We start from the raw sequence: 10,552 nt of genomic DNA, 5'->3' as shown, positions 1-10,552 counted from the left end.
CGGGAAGTGGGAGAAGCGGAAGTGGCGGCGCCATTTTGTGGGCGGTGCCATTTTAGTGGGCGGCGCCATTTTGTGGGCGGCGACGGGAAACGGAGTCCGCGTTCCGTTTTGGGGTAAAAGTGAGGAAAAATGGGCCTGCGGTGCGTGTTTGTGGTACTGAAGAGGGGGAATGGGGCTCTTCCCTCCGTTTTAGTTTATAAGTGAGGGGAAAATGGGGACCTTCGTTCATTTGGGGGGATATAAATGAGGGAAAAGGGGAGAAATTACCGTTTTTTGAGTGAAATTGGGGGGAAAACTGGGGAAATTGGTTCATTTTGGGGTAAAACTGAGGGAAAATAAACGTCCTTGTTCCGTTTTTGGGGGTGTGAGGAAAAGTTGGGGGGGATCCGAGTCATTTTTGGGGCAAAAAATGATGGAAAACTGGGGGGAAATGTTCATTTTTGGGGGCATAAATGTGGAAAATCGTGTTCTCATTTTTTTTTGGTGTGAAACTGAGTGAAAAAGGGTCCGTGATCACATCTAGGGAAAATGAAAGGGGAAATTGGGGCAAAATGTTCATTTTGGGGGTATAAATGGGGGAAAAACGGTTCCCTGCTCCAATTTTTGGGGATAAAAATGGGAAAATTGAGTTCCCCAGAACATTTTGGGGTAAAATTGAGGGAAATTGGGGTCCTCTGTTCATTTTTTTGTGGTATAAATGAAGGGGAAAAGTGCTTTCCTGTCAATTTTGGGGTATAAATGAACAAAATGAGGTCGCGGGTCCTCATTTTTGGGAAGAAAAAAAATGGGGGAAATCAATCCCCAATCATTTTTGGGTGTAAATGGGGGAAAACTAGGGACTGTGGTTCATTTTGGGGTAAAACTGAGGGGAAAAGGGACTCATTTTGGGGGTAGAGATGAGGGGCAATGTGTTCCATTTGGGAATTAAAAATTAAAAAAAAATTAAAATTGGGGTCCCTGCTCCATTTTCGGCTATAAATGAGTCCATTTTGGGGTAAAACAAAGGGAAATTGGGGTCCCATGATCGTGTTTGGTGATAAAAGTGAGGAAATTTGGGGTCCATGCTCCTCTTTGGGGGCATAGATGGGGAAAATGTGCTCTTTTTTGAGGGTACAACCAAAGGAATTGGGGTCCCCAGACCCCTTTTTGGGGTAGAACTGAAGGAAATGTGGTCCCCAGACCCCTTTTTGGGCTACAGTCATGGGAAATGGGGTCCCCAGACCCCTTTTTGGGGTACAATCAAAAGAAATGTGGTCCCCTAAGCACTTTTTGGAAGGAAATGAGATCCCCAAAACCACTTTTTTGGGGTACAATGGAAGGAAATTGGGTTCCCAGGCCCCTTTTTGGGTACAACCGAAAGAAATGGGGTCCCAGACCCCGTTTTGGGGTACAACTGAAGGAAATGGGGTCCCCAGACCCCTTTTTGGGTACAACCATGTGAAATGTGGTTCCCAGAGCACTTTTTGAGGTACAACCAAAGGAAGTGGGGTCCCCAGACCACTTTTTGGGTACAGCTGAAGGAAATGGAGTTCCCAGACCCCTTTTTGGGTACAACCACATGAAATGTGATTCCCAGAGCACTTCTTGGGGCACAACTGAAGGAAATGGGGTTCTCAGACCCCATTTTGGGGTACAACCGAAGGAAACAGGGTCCCCAGACCACTTTTTGGGTACAGCTGAAGGAAATGTGGTCCCCAGACCCCTTTTTGGGGTAGAACTGAAGGAAATGGGGTTCCCAGACCCCTTTTTGAATACAACCATGTGAAATGTGGTTCCCAGAGCACTTCTTGGAGTACAAACGAAGGAAATGGGGTTCTCAGACCCTGTTTTGGGGTACAACCAAAGGAAATGTGGTTCTCAGACCCCTTTTTGGGTACAACCGAAAGAAATGGGGTCCCAGACCCCGTTTTGGGGTACAACTGAAGGAAATGGGGTCCCCAGACCCCTTTTTGGGTACAACCATGTGAAATGTGGTTCCCAGAGCACTTTTTGAGGTACAACCAAAGGAAGTGGGGTCCCCAGACCACTTTTTGGGTACAGCTGAAGGAAATGGAGTTCCCAGACCCCTTTTTGGGTACAACCACATGAAATGTGATTCCCAGAGCACTTCTTGGGGCACAACTGAAGGAAATGGGGTTCTCAGACCCCATTTTGGGGTACAACCGAAGGAAACAGGGTCCCCAGACCACTTTTTGGGTACAGCTGAAGGAAATGTGGTCCCCAGACCCCTTTTTGGGGTAGAACTGAAGGAAATGGGGTTCCCAGACCCCTTTTTGAATACAACCACGTGAAATGTGGTTCCCAGAGCACTTCTTGGGGTACAAACGAAGGAAATGGGGTTCTCAGACCCTGTTTTGGGGTACAACCAAAGGAAATGTGATCCCCAGACCCCTTCTTGGGGTAGAACTGAAGGAAATGGGGTTCCCAGACCACTTTTTGGGTACAACCACATGAAATGTGATTCCCAGAGCACTTTTTGGGGTACAACGGAAGGAAATGAGGTTCTCAGACCCCGTTTAGGGGTACAACTGAAGGAAACAGGGTCCCCAGACCACTTTTTGGGTACAACCACATGAAATGTGATTCCCAGAGCAGTTTTTGGGGTACAACTGAAGGAAATGGGGTTCCCAGACCCCTTTTTGGGGTACAACCACGTGAAATGTGGTTCCCAGAGCAGTTTTTGGGGTACAACTGAAGGAAATGGGGTTCTCAGACCCCATTTTGGGGTACAACTGAAGGAAACAGGGTCCCCAGAGCACTTTTTGGGTACAGCTTAAGGAAATGTGGTCCCCAGACCCCTTTTTGGGGTAGAACTGAAGGAAATGGGGTTCCCAGACCACTTTTTGGGTACAACCACATGAAATGTGATTCCCAGAGCACTTCTTGGGGTACAACCGAAGGAAATGGGGTTCTCAGACCCCATTTTGGGGTACAACTGAAGGAAACAGGGTCCCCAGACCACTTTTTGGGTACAGCTTAAGGAAATGTGGTCCCCAGACCCCTTTTTGGGGTACAACCGAAGGAAATGGGGTTCTCAGAGCACTTTTGGGTGTACAACCAACATGGAAGCGTTGTTTCCCTCCCAATTTGGGGTACAACAAGGCAAAAACTTTGTCCCCTCCCACCGCAACCCCAAAAATACACCGCAATCCTTCAGCCCTCAGCCACCAGCGCCGCCATGTTGTCACCGTCACGACATCACTGTCACACCGTCACCGCCATGTTGTCACCAGCAAGCTGTCACCGTCATCACACTGTCATTGTCGTGCTGTCACCACCACGTTGTCACCATCACGTTGTCACAGTCATGCCGTCACCGTCACACCGTCACCACGTCACTGTCACGCTGTCATCGTCACATTGTCACCGTCACAGTGTCACAATCACATAACTGTCACGTTGTCACCACTATGGTGTCACCATCACCATGTCATCACTGTCACATTGTCACTGTCACGTTGTCACCATCATGTCATCACTGTCACGTTGTCACCGTCACCACCATGCTGTCGCCGTCACGTTGTCACTGTCACAACCATGTCGTCCCTGCCACGTTGCCACCATCACGCTGTCGCCGCCATGTCGTCATCGTCACACCGTCACCACCATGTTGTCACCGTCAGGTTGTCACCACCACGTTGTCAACGTTAAGTTACCAACGTCAAGTTGTCACCGCCATGTCGTCACTGTCACGTTGTCACTGCCTTGTCACCACCATGTTGCCACCGCCATGTTGTCACTGTCACGCTGTCACCTTGTCACCGCCATGTCGTCGCCTCCATGCTGTCACCGCCATGTTGTCACCATCACACCATCACCTCCACGTTGTTGCTGCCATGTTGTCGCCACCATGTCGTCACTGATGCCGTGTCACTGTCACTGCCACGTTGTCACCGCCATGTTGTTGCCATCACATTGTCATCGCCGTGCTGTTGTCGCCGCCATGTTGTCACTGCTGCCATGTTGTCGCCATCACACCATTGCCTCCATGTTGTCGCCGCCGCCATCACACCGTCACCTCCATGTTGTCACCACCGCCATGTTGTCGTCGCCATGTTGTTACCATCACACCATCGCCTCCATGTTGTCGCCGCCGCCATGTTGCCATCGCCATGCTGTCGCCACCGCCATGCCGTTGTTGCCGTCGCCACGTCGTTGTCGCCGCCATGTCATCGCCGCCGCCGCCATGTCGCCATCACATTGCCGTCGCCATGTTGCCGTCACCATGTTGTAGCCACCGTGTCGTCGCCGCCATGTTGTCGTCGCCGCCATGTTGTCGCCGTCGCCACGTCGTCGCCGTCAGTCACGTTTCTGGCCGGCGCTTCGGCCGCAGCGCCGCCAGCGCCTCCAGTTGAGGAAGAGGAGGGCGGCGTTGACGGCGTAGGTGCTGAGGCAGACGAGGCAGAGGTCGTGGAGGCCGAAGGCCAAAACCAGCGCCAGGTACAGCGACGCCACCACCGACGTCACCGACGTCACCAGCAGCGCCGCCGAGGAGGCTCTGCCTGGCACCGCGCCTGTAGGGGGGCAACGGGAATGATGGACGGCTGTGGGGACACACGGACATGGCGGAGGACGTACAGACAGAGGGACGGAGATGGAGACGTGTTGGGGACAAATGGATGGAGATGGGGACACACGGACAGATGGGGACACTTCAGGGACACACGGACATGGCGGTGTCAGGGACACACGGACGGAGATGGGGACATGTTGGGGACACACGGACATGGCGGAGGACGTACGGACAGAGGGATGGAGATGGGGAGACGCTGGGGACAAATGGATGGAGATGGGGACACACGGACAGATGGGGACACTTCAGGGACACACGGACATGGCGGTGTCAGGGACACACGGACGGAGATGGGGACATGTTGGGGACACATGGACATGGCGGAGGACATACGGACAGAGGGACAGAGATGGGGAGACGCTGGGGACAAATGGATGGAGATGGGGACACACGGACAGATGGGGACACTTCAGGGACACACGGACATGGCGGTGTCAGGGACACACGGACGGAGATGGGGACATGTTGGGGACACATGGACATGGCGGAGGACATACGGACAGAGGGACAGAGATGGGGAGACGCTGGGGACAAATGGATGGAGATGGGGACACACGGACAGATGGGGACACTTCAGGGACACACGGACATGGCGGTGTCAGGGACACACGGACGGAGATGGGGACGTGTTGGGGACACATGGACATGGCGGAGGACATACGGACAGGGGACAGAGATGGGGAGACACTGGGGACAAATGGATGGAGATGGGGACACACGGACAGATGGGGACACTTCAGGGACACACGGACATGGAGGTGTCAGGGACACGTGGACGGACATGGGGATGTTTTGGGGACAGACGGACATGGTGGGGGACACACGGGACACATGGACTGGAGGGACATACAGACAGACGGACAGAGATGAGGACACACTGGGATGGAGATGGGGATGCATGGACAGAAGGACAGATGGAAATGGGGACACTTCAGGGACACACGGACATGGAGGGAGGACACACGGACATGGGGGACAGAGATGGGGACAGACGGACATGGGGGGACAAATAGAGATGAAGACACAAGGACAGATGTGGCGATGAGTTGGGGACACATGGATGGAGATGGGGGGACACACGGACGGGGATGGGGACACTTTGAGGACGGACAGACGGGGATGGGGACACACGGACAGGGATGGGGACACACGGACAGGGATGGGGACACATTGGGGCCATGTTGTGGCTACGGGGACACACTGGGGACACACAGACAGGGATGGGGACACAACAGGGACACACGGGCAGGGATGGCGATGAGTTGGGGACAGACGGACAGGGAGGGGGACACATGGACGGGGATGGGGACAGACGGACAGGGATGGCGACGAGTTGGGGACAGACGGACAGGGAGGGGGACACACAGACGGGGATGGGGACACATTGGGGCCATGTTGCGGCTACGGGGACACGCTGGGGACACACGGACAGGGAGGGGGACACACGGACGGGGATGGGGACGAGCTGGGGACAGACAGACAGGGAGAGGGACACACAGATGGGGATGGGGACACATGGACGGGGATGGGGACACATTGGGGCCATGTTGTGGCTACAGGGACACGCTGAGGACACACGGACGGGGATGGGGACACAGTGGGGACACACAGACAGGGATGGCGACGAGTTGGGGACAGACGGACAGGGAGGGGGACACACGGACGGGGATGGGGCACATTGGGGACGCACCAAGCAGTGCCTGCAGGCTGTAGAAGACGATCCCAATGACGCTGTTGGGGACGTTGATGGCGCTGTCCCGACCCACAACCGCCTCCAGCAGTCCCAAACCGCGGCCCCACCTGTGGGATCCACCCCACTGAGACCCACAGGGACCCCAAAACCGCCCCATAGAGACCCCAAAACCACCCCAATGGGACCCCAGAACCACCCTACAGAGACCCACCATCTCAACTGGATCCCAGTGGCCCCAAAAATTCCCCACAGAAACCCCAAAACTGCCCCACAGAGACCCACCATCTCAATTGGATCCCAATGGCCCCAAAAATTCCCTACAGAGACCCACCATCTCAATTGGATCCCAGTGACCCCAAAACTGCCCCATAGAAACCCCAAAACCGCCCCAATAGGATCCCAGTGGCCCCGAATCCACCCCATAGACACCCACTGGCCCAAGGGAACCCCAGTTACCCTGAAACCACCCCATAGAGACCCCAAAACCACCCCAATGGAAACCCAGTGACCCCAAATCCACCCCATAGAGACCCAGCGATCCAAGGGAACCCCAGTTACCCCAAAACCACCCCATAGAGACCCCAAAACTGCCCAATGGGAACCCAGTGACTCCAAATCCACCCCATAGAGACCCACCGACCCAAGAGAACCCCAGTGACCCCAAAACTGCCCCACAAAGCCCCCAAAACTGCCCCACAGCGACCCACCATCTCAATTGGATCCCAGTGACCCCAAAACCGCCCCATAGAGACCCCAAAACTGCCCAATGGGAACCCAGTGACTCCAAATCCACCCCATAGAGACCCACCGACCCAAGAGAACCCCAGTGACCCCAAAACTGCCCCACAAAGCCCCCAAAACTGCCCCACAGCGACCCACCATCTCAATTGGATCCCAGTGACCCCAAAACCGCCCCATAGAGACCCCAAAACTGCCCAATGGGAACCCAGTGACCCCAAATCTACCCCATAGAGACCCACCGACCCAAGAGAACCCCAGTGACCCCAAAACTGCCCCACAAAGCCCCCAAAACTGCCCCACAGCAACCCACCATCTCAATTGGATCCCAGTGACCCCAAAACCGCCCCATAGAGACCCCAAAACTGCCCAATGGGAACCCAGTGACCCCAAATCCACCCCATAGAGACCCACCGACCCAAGAGAACCCCAGTGACCCCAAAACTGCCCCACAGCAACCCACCATCTCAACTGGATCCCAGTGACCCCAAAACTGCCCCACAGAGACCCCAAAACTGCCCCACAGAGCACAGAAATCCCAGAACTGCTCTATATTGACCCCAAAACCGCCCCATAGAGACCCCAAAACCACCCCACAGAGCACAGAAATCCCAGAACTGCTCTACATTGACCCCCAACCCCCCCCCATAGAGACTCCAAAACTGCCCCACAGTGACCCCAAAACCACCCCATAGAGACCCCAAAACCGCCCCAAAATAACCCAGAGCTCCACCCACACCCATGTAAGGAAATACTGCTGCTAAGCCCCGCCCCTTCCTAAGCCCCGCCCCTTCCCAAGCCCTGCACAAATCCTGAACCCCGAGCCCCGCCCCTTTCTCAAGCCCCTCCCCTCCCGAGCCCCGCCCCTATCTCAAAGCCCCGCCCACTCCCACGCACTGTCCTTCCTTAAGCCCCGCCCCCAACCGATCCCCGCCCATTTCTCAAGCCCCGCCCCCTTCCTTAAGCCCCGCCCAAATCCCAAACCCACCACGTCTGGCCCTCCTCAAGCCCCGCCCCCATCTGCACTCCAACCCCTTTTAAGCCCCGCCCACCCACAAGCACCGCCCTTTCCTTAAGCCCCGCCCACCCCAAGCCCCGCCCCCGCCACGTGGCGCCCCATCGCGGCGCATTGCAAAGCAAAGCAAAGCAAAGCAAAGCAAAGCAAGCAGTGATGCAACTCGACCCCGCCGCGATGTCTGCACCCCCGCAGCACCTTGCAAAGCACTGCGAGCTGCTCTGCAACCCTCCCCTACTGCAATGCAACCCCTGTGCAGTGCAATGCAGCCCCCGTGCAATGCAGCCCCTGTGCAATGCAACGCAACCCCTGTGCAATGCAATGCAGCCCTTGTGCAATGCAGCCCCTGTGCAACTCAATGCAGCCCCTGTGCAACTCAATGCAGCCCCTGTGCAACTCAATGCAACCCCTGTCCGATGCAACCCCATGCAATGCAATGCAGCCCCTGTGCAATGCAACCCCCCCGCCATGCAAAGCAAAAGCAAAACCCCTAAGCAACGCAAACCCCGTGCAATGCAACCCCCATTGCAATGCACAGCCGTGCAATCCCTGCTGCAATGCAAAGCAAAAGCCTCTATCCAATGCAAACCCTGTGCGATGCAACCCCCGCTGCAATGCAAAGCAAAACCCCTGTGCAATGCAAACCTTGTGCAATGCGACCCCCCGCTGCCGTGCAAAGCCGCGCAATCCCTACTGCAATGCAAAGCAAACAAAGCAAACCGCCGTGCAATGCAAAGCCCCACAGCGACCCGACCCCCAATGCAGTGTGATGCAATGCAATGCAACACAACCCCCAGTGCAATGAAACCCCCAGTGCAATGCAATGCAATGCAAACCCCCAGTGCAACGCAATGCAACCTCTACTGCAACTGAAATCCTTTTGCAAAGCAAACCCCAAAGCAAAGCAACCTTCCCCACTTGCAATGCAAAGCAAAGCAAAGCAACCCCTCCTTGCAATGCAGAGCAAAGCAAATCCCCCTTGCAACGGACCTCCCAATGGAACGTAAACCCCAACTGCGCTTCAGCTCCTATTGCAAACCCAGCCCCGCTGCAAAGCAAACCCGTTACAACGCAACGCAGTGCAACGCAAAGCCCCGCTTTGCAAAGCAGCCCCCGCAGCAATGGAACGCGAAACGCAAAGCGATCCCCCATTGCAAAGTGAGCCCCTATGACGATGCGACCCGCAGTCGTGATGCAGATCCCTATTGCGATGCAAACCCCCACGCGTTGCGCAACTCATTCCCCTCCCCCCCCCCCGTCCTCCCGTCCTCCCGTCCTCCCGTCCCCTCCAGCCTCGGCACCTGGAGGCGAACACGCGCGTGCACGACACGCTGGGCCCGAGATCGCAGCTTGCGCGGTACGTGGGGTCCCTCTCGTGCGCGCGCTCCACGTGCAGCGCGTACCCCGCCAACGCCAAACCCAACGCGCACAGCGCCGCGCGCGCCGCCATCACCCCGCCCACCGAGCCCCCAAAAAAGCCGCGCCCACCGCGCCAAAAAACCCCGCCCACCGAGACCAAACCCCGCCCTGTGCACCAAAACCCCGCCCAGCGCGGCAAAAACCCCGCCCGGCGCGGCAAAACCCCGCCCAGCGCGCCAAAAAACCCCGCCCGGCGCGGCAAAACCCCGCCCAGCGCGCCAAAAAACCCCGCCCGGCGCGGCAAAACCACGCCCGGCGCGGCAAAACCACGCGCTAGCCACGCCCACCCAGGCCAGGCCACGCCCACTCCACCCAGCCACGCCCCCGCGCTCCCATTGGTCCACACAGCCCTCAGCCCCCATTGGGCGAACGGGAACGGAAGTCATTGTGGGCGGGACCGGATGTTGTGGGCGATGGGAGCGGAAGTTGCCGCGGGGGATGATGGGGGATGGAGTCCTATTGGGCTTAATGGGGATCTCAATATTTGGGGCTTTCGTGGGGGAGAAGGGGGGGGAAATCGCGATATTTCAGTCCCGATTTGGGGGAGAAACCGCGATATTTGGGATTTTCAAGGGAGAGGAACAGGGTTTGCTTTTTTAGGAAGGGAAAATAATTTATATTTGGGTCCATTTGGGCAAAAATCCCAATATTTGTGGTTTTTTTTTTTTGGGGGGGGGCTCATTTTGGGGTGAGAATCCCCAATATTGGGTTCTTTTAGGGGAAGGCGTTTTTGGGGTGCGAAATAGGTTTTTTTGGATCCGTTTTGGGGGAAAAGAAGAAAAAAAACACCAATATTTGGGTCTGAATTTTGGGGGGTAAAAACCCCAATTTTGGGTTTTTTATGGGGGAAAAAGTTTGGTTTCGGTTTTAGGGAAGTTTTTGGGTTCAATTTGGGGGTAAAAACCCCAATTTTGGGGCCCTTTCGGGATGGGGGATAAACTCGAATCTCTGCGTTTTCGTTTTGAGGAAGAAACCCCAATTTTTGGGGTCTGGTTTTGGGGGAGAAACTCAAATATTTGGGTCTCATTTTGGGGGGAGAAACCCCAATTTTGGGGTCTGATTATGGGGGAAAAACCCCAATTTTTGATTCCCCATTTTGGGGGAAAAACCCCAA

The 10,552-nt window shown here is 55.5% G+C and overlaps 1 protein-coding gene across 1 annotated transcript; it reads right to left on the bottom strand.

Moving 5' to 3' along the window:
* Positions 1–3,152: 3,152 nt before the first annotated feature.
* Positions 3,153–9,513, bottom strand: VKORC1 (vitamin K epoxide reductase complex subunit 1). Its single transcript, XM_031610583.2, has 3 exons — positions 9,321–9,513; positions 6,264–6,373; positions 3,153–4,514 (listed from the first exon to the last, which is right to left on the bottom strand). Exons 1-3 carry the CDS (start codon positions 9,467–9,469, stop codon positions 4,300–4,302), a joined length of 474 nt encoding a protein of 157 aa, XP_031466443.2. The 5' UTR covers positions 9,470–9,513; the 3' UTR covers positions 3,153–4,299.
* Positions 9,514–10,552: the final 1,039 nt, after the last annotated feature.

Source organism: Phasianus colchicus, chromosome 40 (genome assembly GCF_987193195.1).
Source record: "Phasianus colchicus chromosome 40, bPhaCol1.hap1.1, whole genome shotgun sequence".
Classification (NCBI taxonomy): domain Eukaryota; kingdom Metazoa; phylum Chordata; class Aves; order Galliformes; family Phasianidae; genus Phasianus; species Phasianus colchicus.
The sequence above is the reverse complement of the archived record's forward strand: the minus strand, read 5'-3'. Positions and strand labels throughout refer to the sequence as shown.

What these genes read in the sequence shown, in the direction of transcription:
- VKORC1 (XM_031610583.2), bottom strand. Translation starts at nt 9,469, where the DNA reads ATGGCGGCGCGCGCGGCGCTGTGCGCGTTGGGTTTGGCGTTGGCGGGG. An exon ending in ACGCGCGTGTTCGCCTCCAG is followed by an intron (nt 6,374 to 9,320) that starts GTGCCGAGGCTG and finishes TGGATCCCACAG; the next exon opens with GTGGGGCCGCGGTTTGGGAC. An exon ending in CAGCCTGCAGGCACTGCTTG is followed by an intron (nt 4,515 to 6,263) that starts GTGCGTCCCCAA and finishes GCCCCCCTACAG; the next exon opens with GCGCGGTGCCAGGCAGAGCC.